General features: G+C 41.1%; 1 protein-coding gene across 40 annotated transcripts in view; it reads right to left on the bottom strand.

The window, feature by feature from the left end:
- NEB (nebulin) overlaps positions 1-21,078 on the bottom strand; it is a 213,229-nt gene that overhangs the window by 31,839 nt on the left and 160,312 nt on the right. For 30 of the 40 annotated variants that reach the window (XM_077320041.1, XM_077320047.1, XM_077320057.1 and 27 more), the window contains 15 exons: positions 18,920-19,024; positions 16,960-17,067; positions 15,339-15,443; positions 14,136-14,240; positions 13,917-14,021; positions 13,533-13,637; positions 13,335-13,445; positions 12,042-12,152; positions 10,292-10,393; positions 10,066-10,170; positions 8,036-8,134; positions 3,522-3,632; positions 3,278-3,382; positions 2,433-2,537; positions 879-983 (listed from right to left, as the gene is read on the bottom strand). In XM_077320041.1, coding sequence (XP_077176156.1) covers positions 879-983; positions 2,433-2,537; positions 3,278-3,382; positions 3,522-3,632; positions 8,036-8,134; positions 10,066-10,170; positions 10,292-10,393; positions 12,042-12,152; positions 13,335-13,445; positions 13,533-13,637; positions 13,917-14,021; positions 14,136-14,240; positions 15,339-15,443; positions 16,960-17,067; positions 18,920-19,024 — 1,587 coding nt within the window. Of the gene's footprint in view, positions 1-878; positions 984-2,432; positions 2,538-3,277; positions 3,383-3,521; positions 3,633-8,035; positions 8,135-10,065; positions 10,171-10,291; positions 10,394-12,041; positions 12,153-13,334; positions 13,446-13,532; positions 13,638-13,916; positions 14,022-14,135; positions 14,241-15,338; positions 15,444-16,959; positions 17,068-18,919; positions 19,025-20,686; positions 20,792-21,078 lie in introns of all 40 variants that reach the window. The other 10 variants (XM_077320051.1, XM_077320065.1, XM_077320082.1 and 7 more) reach the window with 5 other exon arrangements.

Raw genomic sequence — 21,078 nt, 5'->3', positions numbered from 1 at the left:
AGCAGCAATCTGGAGCTGTGCAGTATCTTGCACTGCCCATTTCCCATTTTAGGATTGCAGGAATTATATTCTGCTCAAGATGTGAAGTGCTTCACTCAAGGGGGGGGGGGATTGGAAGGAACACTGACTGAGCACAATTCTGGTCACTGTACCCCAGAAAGCAGAGCTTGGAAAGAGGTCAACCAAGATGACTAGGGGGCTGGAGCAACTTTCTGGAGAATCTGGAACTTTTCAGCCTAAAAAGGACATGAGGATGGATAAAAGAGATATATACAATTGGGCATAGGTAGAAAAAGTGGGCAAAGGGAACTTTTTCACCCACTTGCGTAATAGTACGATTCAGGGACATCTGATGAAATTGTTGATATATAAGTTCAGGGCAGAAAAAAAATGGAAATACTTTGTTAGTTAACGAGTAATTAAACTGTGAAATTCATTGCCAGAAAGGTAGGGATGGCCATGACCATAGGTGGCTGTAAAAGAGATATTAGCCATGGTTACTGAAGGCTGCCTCTGTGTTCAGAGTTGGAAAACCTCTGATTACTACTGCCAGGAGGCATCATGAGGGAAGGCCTTGATTTCTGAGCCCTGTTTTGCTGTCCCTCCAGGGTAACTGGTTGTCTGCTGTGTGAAATTGTATGCAGGACTAGAGGGACCATTGGTCTGATACAGCAGGTACTTCTTACGGCCTTCCTCTCCTCTGCTAACAGAAGGGACTGCTGTCACACTGGCCTTTGGATCCACCCCAGCAAAGACATTTTTAAAAAGATCCCTATCAGTAATCATTTACATCTGATGTTACAATAAAGCCATGATAAGAATCATGCTCACATTTCCCCAAATCAAGCCGTTCTGCTGCCCGGGAGAGAGCAACTTACTTCACTCTGCATGTGCTGAGCTTCCTTAGCAGTGATGTATGTTGGTGTTTCAAAATCCAGCATGGGTTTCCCTCTTTCTTTTTCATATTTCTCCTTATATTTCACCTGTCAAGAAGGAGTGAAGAGTTACCTGCTGTTCTACCAAAGTTTATAAGCAGAACAGAAAGGATCCTGCAGAAAATGTTGAGCCCTTCTTTCATCCCTGAGATGCCAGTCCACAAGGTTCATAAGGCCAACCATAACACTCCCAGACAGGAATCACTATAATGTCTACGTCAGGAGTAGTCAAACTGCGGCCCTCCAGATGTCCATGGACTACAATTCCCAGAAGCCCCTACCAGCATTTGCTGGCAGGGGCTTCTGGGAATTGTAGTCCATGGACATCTGGAGGGCCGCAGTTTGACTACCCCTGGTCTACGTGAACCCCAGACAATTGTCTGGCTAAAAAACCTACAGACTAGCAGGAATTCCTCCGGAAGCTCTCAGGTGGGAGCAGCCCAAGTGTTTCAAGAAGCACATTTAAGGTCCTTGGTCCAGACCTCCAGAACCATCTCATGTCTGATGTCACCAAATTCCTGTTAAGATAAAACCCTCTCCAGCAATTCAATCACAAGCCAGGAAAAGCAGCCAAGTTACCTCTTGGCATCTGTCAGACCAGCTTTACCTAGCCCACCACTCAAGTAATTCACTCATTCCATTGAAATGATTCTCTTTCCCTATTCCTCACCTATCATGCTCATATTTGGACCTCCTCGTCCCCTAGATACACATTTCTCCCTGCTCACTCAGGGATTTGAATTGTACAACAAGGAATGTCACCCGTGACCCAATCCCTGCCGCAGCTGAATTTTACATGGAATTTAGCCAGTTATACATCTCCCTCACCAAAGCCCAGACAATTCAAAATAAATAAGAAATATCCCAGACCCACAGACTCTGCCACAGCTGAAATCAGGGCCATGGGTTTCATGCTTATCCACAGCTGAGATATGATACCCCATCCCAGTAGTTAGCCGTGTTCCCAGAGCAGCTTTCCTTGCCCCCAGACCTAATCATATCAAAATGTTCTCTTTGGGGAAGGTGATATTTTTTTCCTTTTCCTCCTTTCCATGTAGGCATCTCTAATATATTATACACAAAGCTTTTTTGGCTGCAGCAGTGGTGCAATGATACCTCATTTTCTCGTGTTTCGGATTTCAGTTCTGTATCTTGATAGGAGACTTAAGATTATAAAGTGTTTCTAACCAGCAGTAGGCTAGGTTGACATGCTTGTATACGACAGACCAAACTGTCCCAGATATCTGCCCCCATCCCCACCCGTTTATGCTCTATACAAGTACAAGATTCTCGACATGTACCAGGCCAGGCCAGGCACAGGGAACAACAATCTGGCTAACAAGAGCCAATTTCCACCCAAAAGCATCATTTTTGTATTGGTTTTAATCTGCGGCAAACTGGCTTAGCTCCAATTTGAATGAGAGGTTGACTACAAATCCTTAAAATAACTAAGAATGAGAAATACCAGAAATGAGAAGTGCTGATCGTCTGACTTACTTGGCTCTGAAGTTCTGAAGCCTCCTTTAGATGGAGCTGTTCAAGGTTATCTGGAACCACATGGTAGTGACCCTTACTCTCCTCATACTGCTTCTTGTACTGATACTAAAGGGAAAGTGTCAGAACTACCTCAATAATAATAAAAAAAAATCCACCCAGATCAGCCTTGTGTTTCCGGCTAATCCAAATGTTTTGATAGAAAGGTAAAACTCAGAAATACAAACTATAAAAAAAGAAGAAGAAATAAATCAAACTAAAACCCATGCCAGAAAGATATTGTAAGGCTAAATTGTCTAGGAAGGGCCAAGATTTTATATTAAAACAAGACAAAAACTCCTTCTCAAATCCCTTCCTATAAAAAGAAAAAAAAATAGTGAGTACAAAACAGGTGGCATGATTTAGATCTTCTCATGTTAATGCATTCCTCATTCGATAGCAAAACAGCCGTGTGATGAGAAACTCAAGAAAAAGCAAAATAACTTGTAAAAGTTTATTTTCAAGGAGTAGTGAAAGTCAAAATTGTGAAAACCAGGAGGAAATGGTATTTCGGTTAGTCAAAACCACAAGTTAAAAATGAAAAAAAAATGCCATTAAGATTTGGTTAGAAGTTTTATAACATTCAGAATTCTACAACTAATAGAGAATGATCTACGGACTAAAGATATTAATGTAACTAATCTACGTGGAGAAGAATCATTAGGCAACAGAGAAGAGATCACTACCAGGTGATTTCCTAGGAACAGTCAAGGAGGAAAGCTGTTATAGAAGTTGTTAGCAGAGATTATCTCAGAAATTTAGAATGATTTAATGTTAAAAAGAGATGGGGGCTTCTCTAAAGGACTTACGGAACTGGCAAGCTGGCTGGTGCTCAGGACGTGATTCATCGAGAGGGATTCAGACATATCTGTTACAGGCTTGTGCAGTTTCTTGAGGTCTGCCTTATATTTAACCTGCAAGGAGAAAACAAAAATCAATTTGTGTAAAGGGGGATGTAAACAATACTGAGACATCTAATTTGTGGAGGACACAAAGCAAGCTTCCGGGAAATTAATTGTTCCATCAAAACTAAGGTTAATTCATCAGACCTACCTCACTAGCAATGTGATGAGCATCTTGCAGGGTCTTGTAAATCTTGCTGTCCTTCAGATCGTAGCGTGGCTTCTTTCCCTTCTCCTTGTCAAAGGTCTCTTTGTACTTTATCTAAATTCCAAGAGAACAAGTGTTATTGCAACCTGTCCTTAATTTTGTTTTGTTTTGCTTTGCTTATCTGGTGCCAAATGAGAGTACAAGCAGGTAGTCTCAAAGATGTAGGACACAAGATCAGTAAAGAAGATAGGATCAAAGATACTGCCGGATAGAAATTCTCACACACCTCATTGACAAGGTGACGTTTACCTCTTTCATTCATGTTTATGTTTCAGCTCCATGCTTGAAGTTTTCAAATTGTCAGTTAACAACCATTTGGAGAAAGCTTACATGGCTTTGACAAACCAAAGCTGCTAAGACACCTGTAATAAATGGTGTTTACATTATTGTTAATTCTTTCCCACTACATCTTTAATTACAATCTCTTGGTCTTGGAACATGTGGCTTTGGTCTGGCTGGTGTCCAATTTTATTTTTGCAAGAGCTGATTGACATAACTGATGAAAGGAATCGATCATGCTAAGAAGCAATGCATATGTTTGCAAAAAGAGAAAGATAGTTTAACAGTAGTAGAATGAATGATGCTGCAATGCAAACGTCAAATCACATTCCACAATGTTTTCAGATGTTTAAAACAGGTTGGCATGTTTTTATCCACGCATTTTTGTATCCTGCATGCTGGATAATGCCATCTTTTTGACTTTTATTGACAAAAGATGCTGATGCTCACATTCGACTGGCATTCAAATATACAGTTTAGCTATTGGTTTTTAAAAAAATATTCTACTGACACTCAAGAAACGATACTAGTTTATACCACAAGAGACATGATAGTTCTTACAATGGAAAAAAAGTTTACAATTGTGTTCTAGAGAGCTTGTTTAATATGTGCTCAAATAAGACATTTCATTTTTTAAAAGTTATTTTGAACAGTAGCTCTGCATGACACACACTAATTCTGAAATTCTCTTGTTTCAAAAATATTTTGCTAAGTATAATGCTCTAGGGCAGGGGTAGTCAAACTGCAGCCCTCCATATGTCCATGGACTACAATTCCCAGGAGCCCCCTGCCAGCATTTGCTGGCAGGGGGCTCCTGGGAATTGTAGTCCATGGACATCTGGAGGGCCGCAGTTTGACTACCCCTGCTCTAGGGAGTAATAATAAGCAAGTCTATTCAGAAGAGAGTCCTCTTTAATTCATTGAGATTTACTTCCAGAGAAGCGTTCTAATATTGTAGGCATGTGAACTAGTGTTAATATTTTAGCAAGTTGTTGTGCATTAGGTCACTAAACCAGGAGAAAAACAGGGTAATACACTATGCTTAAGATTGGGCTTTGCCTACAGAAAATTAGCCATGTGAAATCTGCATATACAGAACTTCCGAGTCTTCACTGGAGTACCTGCAACAAACTAATGATCCCCTATATTACAGTGCAAGTTTCTCATTAATGTGAATGACGTCAACTAGGATTCTTGAATGCAAAAGGACATTAACCTAGCCTATTTTCTAAGGGAAAACTCTGAGGGGAAAATGGAGCAAAAGATAAAAAGAGGAAAAGAGAATCCTGCTACAAATGTAGACCAGAAGTTAACCTATAGACATGAGACACAAAAAGAACCAACCCCAGTGACAGCACAAAAACAATCCCATAAAGCAGAGGTGTCAAACATACAGCCTGGGGGCCAGGACTGGCCTGCCCAGGGTTCTTATCTGGCCTGTAAGCAACTGGCAAGACAATAGGAAGGCAGGAGGCTGCTTGGGGGGCAACAGGCAAGCAGGCACACACATGCAATGAGCTGTGTGTGTGTGGCCAAAGCAGCCAAGGAACAGAAAGGAAAGTTCTAGAGGGCAGGATTAGGAGGCTGAGGGGAAATACTATGTGGGGGAATAGCAGCAAAGACAGAGAAAGGATTGGTGAAGCTGGCTCCTGCTGCTACCACTATACCAAATTGGGGTGGGGTGAGAATAGGCTCATTTTTAGGCAGTTTGACAACAAAGGGTCAGGGGAGAGGAAGAAGAGGACTAGCATATGGATAGGGAGGCTTAATTGTGCATGCTGCTCTGAAGGGAATTATATTTCCTCCTCAGAAGTAAGTAGGGGAGAGGAGGGGATGAGGGGCACCTTTGTCACTGCCACACATCAGAACAGCCATGGAATCAGGAGGCAGAGTGAGTGTCAGGAGGAATGAGAACTGGGGTTTGAGATCTGGGTGAGCCAGGTTCAGACCATCTCTCCTCCTGAGGCAGGAATCTGTCATCTAGATCAGGGGTAGTCAACCTGTGGTCCTCCAGATGTCCATGGACTACAATTCCCATGATTCTCCAGATGTCCATGGGCTACAATTCTCCAGATATCCATAGACTACAATTCCCATGGGCCCCTGCCAGCATTTGCTGGCAGGGGCTCATGGGAATTGTAGTCCACGGACATCTGGAGGACCACAGGTTGACTACCCCTGATCTAGATCACCTAGGGCTGGTCACTCAACCTGAACAGGAGAGTTGGAACAGCGGAGGGGGGAAATCCAGTATACTTCCTCAAGATCCTCAGAGGTAGGACAGGGAAAGAAGAAACAAAGAGTGAGAGATGAATCAAAGTCAAGCTTGGCTGTTGAGGCTGGGTAGATAGGGTTACAGAGCTGAAAATCTACCTTATATACTTGCAAGGAGATTACTTGTCTCCTAAAAGTCTATATCGATATAAAATAAAAAGTATCTGATTTGTATGGAAATGTATTGACCCCCCCCCCTCTTTTATGGTATCTCTTCAAAGAAAAAACTAGTTTTGTGTATCATTAAATACATTTATTGGGGCTTTTGAGGATTTCCTAGTCAATCCATTGCTTTCACTCTGAGGAATTGATTGCTTTTATTTGCATTTTGAGTAAAAATAATATTGTTAATTGGCTTTGCCTGTTTTTAATAAAAATTTATATCTCTGGTACCTGGCATTACTTTTTAAAGCCTGGTAAAGTAACACCTCTGTCAGATCTGGCCCTCATAACAAATGAATTTGACACCTCTGCTAAAAAATGGAGGACTAGTTGAGATACTGCATCCCTGAAAAGAAAACATGTAGGGAAAATCCACAAAATACAACACTGATGACATTCCTGGTCACAAAACAATACTGATTCTCTCACTATAAATGTATCCTAATATCATACGATGTAAAGTTTTTATGAAAACCACAAGAGTAGGTTTAAAAGGCCATGATTTATAGAGAATGCATTCTTATCCAGTACTGATTAAAAAAAAAAAAACAGGTAGAGAAGTTGCTTTTTTCTGGACATGCAGTGGTTGCATGCAGCAATCACAAAGAGGATGACGTAACAAGATCCTCCCTTTTTCTTATGAAATGTGTCCATAATGTATATGAAGCTGGGGATATATATTCTTCTCTCTCCCTCTCTCTCTCTCTCTCTCTAGGTTATATCAGCATAAAAATGGGGGAGAAGAATTTGAAAATATGTTCCCTCAAATAACTGCAGCTAACAGTAATTTGGCTAAAGATTTCAAGCTAATTTCACTAGAATTCACTAGAGGTGTTTCCGTCTTTCAGACTGTGATTTATGGAATTCTGTTCCTTTCACTAGTAACTGCCAATTTGCTTTATGTTCCAATTCAAGGAATGCACTCCTGATACGCTATCAGTGTCCACAGACATTTGAAGAGCCCACTGAGCCAAGCCCCCAACCTTCAAGAAGAATGTATGACAGGGGTAGTCAAACTCCTTCACTGGCAGGGGCTCCTGGGAATTGTAGTCCATGGACATCTGGAGGGCAGCAGTTTGACTACCCCTGTATGAAGTCACTCAGCAAAATGGATTTAGGCTCACCAAAGTGAGTGAGTGGCATATTCTTGTGGGGGATACGTTAATCTAAGTGCCTATAAATGAGATCATATGTGGTTACATTTCCCTTTCTGACACAACCTCTTGGATCCCTCTTTGAAAACTAGTTCTCTACAATTGTCACCTTTATTCAGAGATGAATTCCTGTCATCAGAGGGTAATGGGGTGCCTGGAGCTAGAGTTTTATTCAAGTGAATTTTCCCTTCTTACAATCAATGCACGATATGCAATTTCATTCTAAATTATATCCCCTATTATTTCCAGGAGACATAATTCCAACTAATGTTGTAAGTGTATTTGGGGTTGTGTGTGTCAAAATCCCCATTCAATAGGAACAGATCTTTGCTAAAAAGCCGTTCCTTTGATATAAGGCATTATTTTAATGTTATTGAATTTCCCAGTGCAAAAGTATCCAACCACAACCTTACATAAGAAATAGGGGGGAGGTCTCACAGATTTCAAAGATTTTGATACACAAAATGCATCCCATTTACTTAGACTTATTTCCATGTGCCAAGAATATATAAAATCTTGCAAGACTCATAAAACTGGCATTTGCATTCACAGAAGGAGTGGAGAAATGTCACTTTAAATCCATCTTACATGACTACTTAGGACATTAGCTTTCTTAAAGTGCCTCATCGTGGGTGTATCATAAGATGCAGCACCGTGCCCCCTCATATGTCCTTTGATGTATTCAGCCTACAAAGTGTAGCAAGATAGCATGATTAGAACTGCACCTCTCCCTCAAGAGGAAGCAAGGCAGAGAGAGGAGGAGAAGTGGTGTCCATATCTTGGGGAGTAGAAGGAGGAAGGCCCACTAGAAAGCACCTGAAACCACTCAAATTTAGGATAAAGCAAAAAAAAAAAGCTTATACTAACAGATAAAAGCACCGAAACAAAAAGGAACACATTTGAAACACCTACACCAGAGAAATTGTAGAACAAAATGAACATTAGTATAGGTAACAAAGAACATTCCTGAGAGAATACATGGAAAAGAAAACATATTATTTTATATAAATTCAGGTGGGTAGCCATGTTGGTCTGAGGTAGCAGACCAAAATTTGAGTCCAATGGCACCTTTAAGGCAAAGGTGTCATTGGAGTCAAATTTTGTTATATTAGTTACATATGAATCCATTTTTTCCCCCACGGACTGAGCAATTTCACTTTGCTGAATAAGCACTTTCAATGAACTTGGCAAGGGGACTTCACTGTGAGAAATGATAAAATCCACTTACACATGATTGCAAAACTGCCTTGAAAATGAATTACTCAATATGTGTGAAAGAGCTGTTAGCCCGCTGCTTCACCACGACAGGGATTAAGGGGAGAGCCTTACAGTGGATGTTCTCCTTTCTCCAAAATTGGACACAGTGGGTGGCAGTGGGGGAAGAGTTGTCCTGCCCCTTCACACTCCCTTGTGGAGTGCCTCAGGGGGCAATAATCTCCTCCACGCCTTTAACATCTATCTGTGCCCTCTGGCACAGCTGGTCTGGAGCTTTGGGCTTGGTTGTCACCGATATGTGGATGACACCCAACTCTATCTCCTGATGGACAGCCGGCCGGACTTCCTTTCCATCTAGGCAGACGGCCTCTCTTGAGGCTGGTGGGTGGCTTGGGAACTGGGTCTGGAGTGGTGGCTTGGGAGGGAACTGATAGGATTATACTGCTGTTAGTGTAAGTTTTATTCTGTTTTTATGGGTTTTATCCTAATACAGCTCAGATTAATTTTTAAAAAAACATTTAGAGTGAAATACAAATCTGCCTGGAAGATGGGATTCTCAGCTGAACCAAATTCAGGCATGACAGGGGGGTGTCTGGTTGCTTTTCTTTCTAGAAGTTGAAGGAAGAGGCTCTCAACTGGTGAAGTTTATTTATTTAACTCATTGAATACCACACCTTTCTCTCCATGGAGACCCAAGGCTGTTTACATCATTCTCCTATCCTCTATTTTATCCTCCCCAAAATTCTATGAGGTAAGTTAGATTGAGAGTGTGTGAATGGCCCAAGATCACCCAGCAAGCTTCCCTGGCACAAGTAGGGATTTGAACCTGGGTCTCTGAGATACTCTTAATTTCTACACTAGCGATACCCAACCTGTGGGCTGCGGACCACATGTGGTCCTTCGACTAATTGGAGGTGGGTCCCGAAGGACGCCTTCTCTCCCCCCCTGGCCCTTTACTTCATCCCCCCCAGCCCTTTACAACACACTTTGGGTGTCATTGTCTCCCATCACTCCCAGATGGGACTATCTCGTTGCAGAGAAACAAGCTCAGGGTTCCCATTGATTTGTCATTGTCATGAGTTAAAATATCCACAAAAATAAAATGTTCCTTATGTTCATTGTTGTGGCGTGTCTGTATCTTATTTTGAAGGGATGTTTAAACATTACCATAGTGATCAGAGAGCGTTAGGGCAGTGGTTGAGAACAGAGGAGTAAACTACCCCCCCCCACCGGGCCTCAGTAAAAGGCGTTGAGTGGTCCCTGGTGAGTGGTCCCCGGTGTTGAGTGGTCCCCGGTGATAAAAAGGTTGGGGACCACTGCTCTACACCACAGTAGCTCCCCTATTGCTCTTTGACAACCTTATGATCACATGGCTGCAAATTCTGGAGCCCATTCGTTCATACCTGACTTGTAAGCTTGGACACCTCCTTCGCAAGTTCAATATCGGGACGTCCAAGCATGCTGACTCCCATGCCAGCTTCTCCTCGAGCCTTGGCCTTGTACTGAATCTATGGGGGGAAATGCCAAGAAACTTGTCTTCTACTGAAAGCTAAAATGTAGATCTTGAAATAATTTAAATGCATGCTACAGGATATATGTTTCTGAGCAGTAACTCTGAAATGTACTCACATCACTGACTAGCTTGGAGACTTGGGAAGCTTTTTTGATATCTGGTCGGTCGGCCACAGATGTATAATTAAGTTTGGATTTCGCATCCTTTTTGTACTGGATCTAGCAAACAAAAAGAAGCAGATGGAAAAGTGATTCTTGTAGTGTTCTCTGACTAGAAAAAGACAACTGTGTGATGGAAACCAACTATAATTTTACCAGAAGGTTTGATATATGAAGAATGAGTTCAGTGTTTACAAGCCATAAGCAAATATCGTTAGATAATAAGGTAAGTCCATGACTTGCAAGGACCTTGGGAAGAGATTGGTGTGTCTCTTTGACAGAGTATGCAGATAAGTTGGATAGTGCTTCCCCTACTTCCATGAAGACCTGAGAATGAAGGTGAGGTGAAGCACTATGGCCTATTATGCACGGCCGCTGAAACGGTGGCATGGAGAACGCGGAGGAGGAAGAAACAAAGCAAACCACTTACACACGGGATGGAACGCAATGGTGGCAAAACCCAGAGTATCCGATTATGCATGCGGCTATTCCAGAGCCACTTCTGGTTGTGCCCTGGTCCCAGGAAGCTCCACTTCCTTCCGCATCTCGCTAACGCAGCTTTTTCGGTGGCATACATTGACTCTGTGCCCAGTTGCTGCCTGTATCATGCATAATTGGTGATTTTAGCTGCCGCCATTCCACCCCGAATGCGGACTTTCCACTCCATGCATAATGGGCCTATGACTGTTTTCCATGGAAATGAACAGAAGCCATTCACGTTGATGGAACAGTAATGCTGCACTATGGAGCAGAGTGAGGGGAGTTGTTCCCACCAAACCCCATTTTACCTTAACAGCCTTTCTATTTCCAGTCTACTTTTTCCTAAGTTTGCTAATGGGAGATGCTCTTCAATGTGAGAGAAAGTAAAGCACTCCATGCAGGAAGTCCACTGAGGTGATGTGGACACAGAGGCACAATTGTACAGTAATCTCAGCTGGATTTTCATTTGAACGTTTCATTCTGTACAAATTCACATTGGCACCTCATATTGGAATTCTGAAGCTATCCGACTGTCTACTGGCTGATGTTACACACATCCAGAGCTACTGGAAATTTCATATTAGATCAAAGTTGTGTAAGTACAGGCATCCTGAGGAAGAGCCCTTGGCTTTATATATAAGAAATTCTGTACCTAACCACACAGCATAGGAGAGAACAACACCAGGTTGTTAAAAATATATAATACTCTCTGAATGCATGTTATGTATATTTAATGTATTTGTAACCACTGAGGAAGGCTGTAGCAGCCAAAACGCATCAGGTTTGATGTGGCTAATAGGACATATTCATCCACCAGGAACGTTTGCAAATTGTATGGTCTGATAATTAGATCCCCTGACGCTCTTAATTTTATATGATATTTTAGTCTTTCATTTAAGCATTTGATTTTGTATATGTTCACATTTGCACCTCATGCTGGAATTCTGAAGCCCAATCAAAGGCAAAACTATGTTTTTTAGATCTCAAGTTGACAGTAGACTTGAAAATGGTGGTGCCATTAAGTGTTGAAGACTCACAGAACAGCTGGGAAACTTTTAGAAATCTTATGCATTCTAATCCCATTTCATAAAATGGGATTGCATATAACAGATGGCTCTCCAACTCTCAGCATAATTCCAGTATGACCTTTGATTTTAAAAGTGACCTCAGACTTCACAGAAATTGTCCATGCAGGATTCTGAATAAAGTACCTGCTGAAGAAACTTACATTACTCTGGCTCTTTGCAACTTCCATTGCGTGCTTTACGTCAGGAGGTTCCAGCATGATTGAATAGTTGGACTTGCCTTTCTCTTTCTGAAACTTCTTTTTGTAATTTGTCTATTTAGAACAGAAAGAATGTTCCCTCATTCTCCCATCAGGATATACATTTAGATCAATCATTTAGAGAAAGATGGACAGCGACTTTTGAAAACTGGTGGATATTTGTGCATGTGTCTTCTCAAGTTAACCAGGTTTATTTCCTAAATCATCTCATATTTTTCACAGTGCAATCTTATATAGAGTTATTCCAGTCTAAACTAGCTGAAATCAATAGAAAGATTCAGGTGGGCAGACTTGTTGGCCTGAAGCGATGGAACAATGCATGCACATGGAAGCTTATACACAGAATTAAACTTTGTTGGTCTCAAAGGTGCCATTGGACTCAGGGTGAAATGAATAGCCTTAGACTGGAATATCTCGACATAGAATTTACACTGCATGTTTGATTGAAAGGGATTACGAGATGGAAACATACATGAGAATAACACCAACAGCAAGGAGGTGATCTCTTTAAGAAAATAGTAACAGTTAAGTCAATTATTGAGGTACAGTTATTTGAAGTCCCCATTATCTTGTATTTACTTGCAATGGAAAAAAAAGAACAAAATGTTACATTAACCCTCATTTTAGAAAAAATGTTACTATTATGGCCACTTTCAAATATATACATTTCTTCAACTAGAAACTATGCATGTATGCATACAATATCACCTTGTTAATTAAAAGGACATCTCACACACACCCCTCCAAAGCCAAAAATGGACTGAGCTTTCGCATTGTCCCTCAGAGAGTTGAGAGAAGGAGAGAGACAGTTAAATGAAAGCAAAACAAGGGCAGTGAGTGAATTGTTTTGCTTAAGGCACTAAGTGCTTATACTAGGGAGAGAAGGGGGCAATCTGTCAGGGGGTGAGAAGATTTTCCAATAGTTTATTCCTCCTGCGATTTCTTGAAAGTTTGTCAATTGAATTTTTCACAAATTTTCCTCAATGTTTAAACGTGTCGCAGGATTTCTGAAGCCGTTCTCTTCAGGTTACATACTAGCCTTCCATATAAGTAGCTGTCCACCACATCCATTAAAAATATGATTAGCTTCTATTATAAGGACAAGTCTATGGTTATCAGTACTGAAACAAACAGCTATTTGCATATAGTATAATTTACTGAGGATAAACAGCCAGGTGCAGATAATAAATTATAACGAAATCTACTCAAACCGTGAATAAATTGGCAGTGCCTTACCTCACTGACGTTCTTAGTTACTTCTTTGACATGAACAGTATCACGAGTCTCAGGCAATTTTGTGAAAGACCCATGTGGAAGGTGCTTCTTTACATGTTCTTTGTATTTGTTCTAATAATGAAGAGTAAAAGTATTTCAAAAAACTAATATCTCAAGAAGGAAGACATTTTTAAACCAGAAGATTGGGGGGGAAATTACCTCAGACACGAGAGAGCTAACAGCTTTTGCAAGCAGAATCTGGGGAGTATCCGGAACAGGGTGGATAGTTCCTCTTTCCTTGTTATGCTTCTCCTTATATTTTAGCTGGAATGTGGGAGGTAAATATATTATTTTTAAGCATCGTTCATAAATGCAGACACTTGTTTCAACTTACATTGTTTAACCATTCTTACTACAATTAAACTTCAAGTAATAATATTTACAAAAATTAGGCTTAAAGTACTTTTTGTTGGAATGTGTTTGCGAAAGGAATGCAAAAAGCTATTTGTGAAAGTGTTATGACTCACTACAGTTGTACATCAATTAATTCTACCTCCAACGTACAGGACTTGTAACTTCATAAAAGGTTATTAAACCACTCACATCACTCGCCAAAATGGCATTCTGTAAAGCCAACACTGTGTTTTTGTCGTCTGTTACAGAGATCTTGCATCCTCTAAAGTATCCTAGGTCATACTTGTAGTCATACTGGAAAGAAAAAGACAATAAAGGTGAAATATATGTGGCCATTTCAAACTACGGTACCTCTTGCCACCTTAAGAAATAATGCTAGCGAATGTACTTTTCCCCTTGTTTCCTTACATCACTCTGTTGCAAAGATGTTTTGGCATTTTGGATGAAGTCAGGTCTGTCCACAGTCCAATGCCAGTGAGCCTTGGTGGCTTCATATTTCTTCTTGTAATCCAGCTATTTAAACAGAAATCGAAACATAAATCAAACTCTCCTTTCCAAAGAGCTGCTGTGGGAATATCTGCACTGCAGACCTCTAATAGCTGAATAATTTCCTCTCTCCACGGAACACTGTTTTATAAAACTACCTTGAGATCTATGAGCAAATCCTCAGCTCCTACAACAGACAATGGGAGGAGGGGGCATGCTAATTAAAACAGTACAAAACTCATTTTCCCCAGAAAAGCGAGCAATGCTGTGTTTAAAAGAATGCCTCTTTTTCAAACTGCTAGTTCCAGGTTTGGAAACTTGCAGCTTTATTGGATCTGCACAACCTTTCCTGTAAGCCTCATTAAATAAACCTAGGCCTATTCTGCACACAACAGATAATGCACTTTCAATGCACTTTAGAAGTAGATTTTCCTGTTCCGCACAGGAACATCCAGCTGCCGAAGCACATTGAAAGTGCATTATCCTCTTTGTGCAGAATGGGCCCTGGTCTCAGTACATAGGATTGTTCTGTAAGTTACATACCTAGTGGCTTGGTCCATCAGTGGCTCAATAAGGTTCCATTTTCTGCCATATGCTTAAGATAGCAAAGCAGACCACAACTCTCACAAGAGATCAGGTAACCCTATTGGTCATTCTTGGCTTGCATTTCTGTGCTTAAAGACTTCTGGGTCTCAAGGAGGGAAGAATCTGCCTCAAGTGGAAGTGGTAGGATTGAGAGGCAGCAGTTGTGGAAAGAGCAGGATACACAGTAGTTACACCTTTTGATCACACTGAAGAAAAAACAAGCCTCGTGCTAGAACTCATGTTTGGAATCACTTAAGTCTCTCACTTTCCATGAGTACAAATTAATGTTTATTTTTCTAAGCTGCATAGAGGTCTCTAGGAAAACTGGGACCTGGGAATCAACCACATCTCTCTTGTGTTTTCTGCCTCAAAAGACAGAATTGTCAAATGTGTTCAACATACTCTTCCCTGCATTTCCCCTGTCTGACTATACGAATATGAGAATTAGCATTCAAAACGGCCTCTGTCGAGCAGGTCTTTAGAATCCAGCCTCCTTTATTTTCTTTGGAAGACAAATGAGAGAACTAAAGTTGAACTCACATTGCTGTTGACTTTGTAGGCTTGTTTGGCAGCCTTTATGTGGACAGAATCTGGCACCACGTTGCAATGGGACTTATTTTGCTGATAAACTTCTTTGTATTTCAGCTGTTGGAAGAACAAAAGATCAGTGTTTTTTATCCACGTAAGGACTGCAACAACAAAGCTGAACAGAAATCAACCAGTGACAGACAACCATGTTGTAGGAAATGGTGGTAACCCAGAAGCACTACTGCTGGTGGCATACATCAGGCTATTCAGGAGGAATTTTAGGTGAACTGTGGCCAGTGAGTATGGCCCTTGGTGATGGTTCTTTGGGATTTGTTTCAAAGAATCAGAATTAGGAACATCTGAATGGATGATATTCATTCACAGTGCCATCCTAAACAGATTTAAATCCTTCTAGGGCCATAGATGTCAAAGGCATTAGAAGAGCTAACTCTACTTAGGCTGGCACTACTCGTAGACTTGGATGTAAAATGCAGGCAACACCATAATGCAGATGATTCAAATATATGATGCCTCTAGTCATGCGTGGCCTTCCCCCTTCAACTGGGAACGAGCCCATTCAACATAACCTTCTCTTAATTAAAAAGCTGGGCCATAAATAATATTTCAGAGTGAAGTCCTTGTTGCAGTTCCAAAAACGTCAGGTCACCTCCCAACTTTCTGTGACGTATCACAAACACAGTTGCAGCCATTCGCAGCAAGCCGCAGATTGCGGCAGCAAGAGACTTCCAGGCCTGATCAGAAGGCGGCAGGAAGGATGCTTCTCCCTGTGAGCAGAGGTGGTGCAGTAGACTGGGTTGTAAGGGGCCTGAGACCCATATAAAGCCACGCACTGGGAGGCTTGCCTCTGCTCCTTCGCCTTTTCTGCTCCTCTTTGTCCAGCCTTTCGTGGCTAGGGGTAGGACTAATAGCACGGAGAAAGCTTTAAGTGTGAAGGCATCAGCCACTTCTCTGCTGACACAGGAACTATGGGAGTCGTAATAACAAATAATTCCCAATTCAATATAAATTAATTACTAGCAGACGGAAGAGAAAAAAGTAGCATTCCAAGTAGGAGAAAAACCTAATTAACTTGTATTTCAAGTTGATGAATAATCCATTGATAATGAAGATCTTTCATTTCTAAAGCCAATATTAATGTTCAGCTATTCTTTTAAAGATTCTGAAAACTGAGTGAGTGCGTAATAATGAATTTTCAAGGTCCTTCTCCTAATCCGTATAGCAAGATGAGTAAACTGAGTGACAGGGAGATAATAAAATACATGTAAATGTGTGAGTGCTCTACATCACCAATGAGTCAACATGCAACTGTATTCTGAAGCTCTCATTTCAGAATTGTTTTGCTGCAAATATCAATAGCATTTGTAAACAGTACACTACCCGCAGAATTTAACATAAGATTTAAAGCATAGACAACAAGGCTGGCTCCTATGCAAGCATAACCTAAATCTGCTACAGAAATACTTAGTAGCACAGGACAAAGGGTAAAAAGATATATTGCAAATGTTTGCAGGGGTAGTCAAACTGCGGCCCTCCAGATGTCCATAGACTACAATTCCCATGAGCCCCTGCCAGCATTTGCTAGTTTACAGCATAGAAGGTAAGGTCTACTCACATCACTTATTCTATCCTTGACCTTGCGTACGTGGAGCAGCATGGGAGTGTCATGGATAGTGGTATATCCTTTTGCTCTGGCCTTGACGTGTTCCATCTTGTAAATGATCTGTCAGAAAGAAAGCATCAGAAAGAAAGCATCTCTGGTCATTATGAGGAAGACTTGCCTTTGGAAACAATGAAATCAAATAGACACATATTCGTGATCTATAAGAAGCCTTAGTAAACTTTGGAATGGCGAACAATGTACCATCAATGCTTCAGCTGGTATCAGGCAATAACAGCAGCTGCAGAAGATGGCCAAGACTTTGTCATCTCTTCCCACTGTCTACTTTAGTGTTTGCCTTCCTCCAAGGTACATTAACTTTGGCACCGGAGAAGACCTGTCAGAAGCTAGTTTTGTGAGCATTAAAATGGTGTGCCTATCATCTAACCGAGAAGTGTGACATTAGTGACTTGTGAGCATGCTCCAGGCTGGGCTAGAAGAAGAAGAAGAAGAAGAAGAAGAAGAAGAAGAGTTGGTACTTATATGCTGCTTTTCTCTACCCGAAGGAGTCTCAAAGTGGTTTACAGTCACCTTCACTTTCCTCTCCCCACTACAGACACGGTGTGAGGTGGGTGAGGCTGATATCACTGCTCAGTCAGAACAGCTTTATCAGTGTTGTGGCGAGCCCAAGGTCACCCAGCTGGCTGCATGTGGGGGAGTGCAGAATTGAACACAGCTCGCCAGATCAGAAGTCCGCACCCCTAACCACTATACCAAGCTGGTGATGGGACCACTGCTAGATGCCTCAGGAACAACAGTAGCAGGAGAGGAACAGAATGAGAATTGACAGACCCACCTGGGACCCCTCCTCTTCTCACCCACTCCAGACCCATCACTGGCCATTTTGGGAGGGGTGTGTGGGTCAACCTGACCGCATGTGGCCATGTTGTCTGATAAATGTTTAGATTCAAGAAGGTAGCTGTGTTGGTCTGAAGCAGCATAACAAAAAACAAAACCAGAGTCCAGTGGCACCTTTAAGACCAACAAAGATTTATTCAAGGCGTGAGCCTTTGAGTGCAAGCACTCTTCCTCAGACATTCGAAAGCTCACGCCTTGAATAAATCTTTGTTGGTCTTAAAGGTGCCACTGGACTCTGATTTTGTTTTGTTGTGATAAATGATCAGAGCAGGCTGCAAAAGCAGGATGCACAAATACATCAAGCCAGGCTCAAAGAATGAAACCAGTGTGGAGTAGTGCTCAGAGTGTTACCCTAAGGCTGCACCTAAGCCCAAGTCCCCACTCAGCCACGAAGTTCACTGGAAGACTCCAGGTGAGCCAGTCTCTCTCAACCTAATCTACATCATTGGAAGATACAATGGGGAGAAGCCATGTGTGCTGTCCTGAGCTCCTTTGAGAAAGATTGCCATTAAAATCTAAGAAGCAAGTAAATAGTATGCGTGGGTATATCCATGCCTTACCTATTCACACCAACGGAATGATTTGCCCAGGGATTCTCATCTAACTAGAGGAAGAGTTGGTTCCTATACTCCATTTTTCATTACCCAAAGTAGTCTCAAAGCAGCTTACAATTGCCTTCCCTTTCCCCTCCCACAACAGAACTCCTGTGAGATAGATAGGGCTGAGAGCGCACTGGCAGAACTGCTCTGAGAGAATAGCTCTGAGAGAACTGTAACTGGCCCAAGGTCACCCAGCTGGCTGCATGTGGAGGAGGAGGGAATCAAACCTGGTTCTCCAGATTAGAGGCTGCCGCACTTAACCACTAGACCGAGCTGGCTCATTTATTTTCCCTATTCTAGATGACCACTACAATGGCATCTGACCAAGCTGTTATTATTTGTTGCTCCTGTTTGAACTTTTCTTTACACATACACTTGTCCCTCAAAATCTTGACTGTTCCTCTGTGTGTGTGCAGAAAGACACTTAATGCCATATCTTTTACAGTTTCCATACATACGTCACTGATTTGCTTGTTGACTTTCGTTGTCCTTAGATGCTCTGGAGTATCTACAACACTTGTAAACTTGTCCTTCTGCTTTTCATATAGCTGTTTGTACTTGTACTATTGTTAGGAAAATACATAACAGTTAATGGCATGAAATATAAAAAAACACCAGAAAACACTTTTGAAGACGAGTGACGATAAGACTATAAAATTTCCAGTTCCTCTCAAACCAGGTGGGCTTACCTACATGAAGACACAAATTGTATGAAAGATACATTTTAGAAGGGGCCCATAAGGCCTATGGAAATGAATGAGGTTATGTGAGTGATGAGTTTGAGGACTACAGTCTTCTGGTACCCCAACAGCTATGGTACAGTTTATTGAGTTTTGTATGCTTAGGTTTTAGAATACTTTTAATTAGGATATTGCAACCTTCAATGGACTTAGACAAAGGTATCTCTGCATAGGAATGCACTGTTATTTTTATATTAATATATACTCCATAAGGTTGTTTTAGCTAATGGTACAATAGATAGTAATTTTAACTAGAGCATATGGAAATTTAAATGTGACTAATAATTCGGCTGCTGGTTTAGAAGTGTTAAACTTATACTTATAAGGCATGGGGGAAAGAGGTTTTTCTGCAAATCATTCTATATGATTGAAAGTCATGGTTTAGTTTCTATTAAATATTGTTTATATAATCACCACCAGACTTGCATGTGATTTAACCAGGAGCAGGAAATTTTAATTTTTGTTTCATCCTTAGTGCATGCAAATATATGGAAAAAAACACTTGGCATGCATAAAGACAGATATAAGTGCATGCATAATTAACTGCAACACATACAAATAATGCCAAGAATGTTTTAAGGTTTTGTTGTTAAATAACAATCATTTTTTGTAGCTATAGGAAGACAGTTCTTGAAACAGTAAAGCCAGTATATTTAGCTGAAGTTCCAAATCCAAGCACTGGCCCAAATCCACATTTAAGTATGACCTGTTGGTTTCAAATAGGAGTTACTCCTAAGTACATAGTCTTTAGGAAAGACTCTGGCACCCCAAAATGTGACCATACTACTTGTAAGTATCGTAAGTCCCGTCAAAATGAGTTGGACTTATACATACATATATTGTATCTGGATGTATTCCTGTATACAATCCAAATATTCAAGTTCTTTATAAACTTCAATATTTAAATTTAACTTTAAAATATGTACCTACTATTAGGGTATCTATTAGGGTATCTGTATATTATGAATTGGGGAAGGCACTGGCAAACCACCCCATATTGAGTCTGCCATGAAAACGCTAGAGGGCGTCACCCCAAGGGTCAGACATGACTTGGTGCTTGCACAGGGGATACCTTTACCTTTATATTATGAATCAGGTATTTTATTTATTTTATTTTTATGCAGTACAGGACAGATCACAGCATAGATCAATGTCCATGTTCCAGTATCATTCATTCATTCATCATTCATTCATTCTATTTATATACCACCCTCCCCTGAGGCTCTGGGCGGTTTACATGAAACTGGAGAAAAACTTAATTGCTGCCATTCAGAATCGAACCTGCTCCTAATTGTATTTATCTAATGAAGTCCAATAATCCTTTTGCCCCATTTCCTAAAACCAGTCCTTCTGATTTATGCTGAAATCAATGTCTCTCGTAACAATCCTGGCATTTGAGAAAAGGGAGGTAGGGAGTCATGGCTATTACATATTGGAAGACTTGGGGCTATGTCGCTGTTGTTAGTGTTAAAATAAATACATTACCTGGCTCCACTGATTTGTGTTGTACAGTGCTGTCAGCATATCTGGCCGCAGAATTTCATTACATCCATGTTGCAGGAACAACTTGGCGCTAGACTTATATTTTTTCTGTCCATGCAAACAGCAATGAAGGACAAAAGAGACTTGTGAAGACAACAGAAAGAGCTCTAGATCCCAGAATGATGAGATTTAGGCCTTTAGCATACTGATGGACTCTCAAAATTGCACCAATGGACTATAATGACAGAAGACAGGCCTTTTTTTAACTTACCAGGGAAGTTCTTGGTAGACCACTGTCCTAGTGGGCCACTGGCAGCCAGAAGAAAGTTGAGCAACTTGGCTCTGGTTTGTTCAAGGGTTATTTTAATGTTTCAGCACACTCCAGGCACACTCTA

Source organism: Paroedura picta, chromosome 2, assembly GCF_049243985.1.
Source record: "Paroedura picta isolate Pp20150507F chromosome 2, Ppicta_v3.0, whole genome shotgun sequence".
In the NCBI taxonomy this organism is placed as follows: Eukaryota; Metazoa; Chordata; class Lepidosauria; order Squamata; family Gekkonidae; genus Paroedura; species Paroedura picta.
This window is presented reverse-complemented; position numbering and strand designations above follow the sequence as displayed.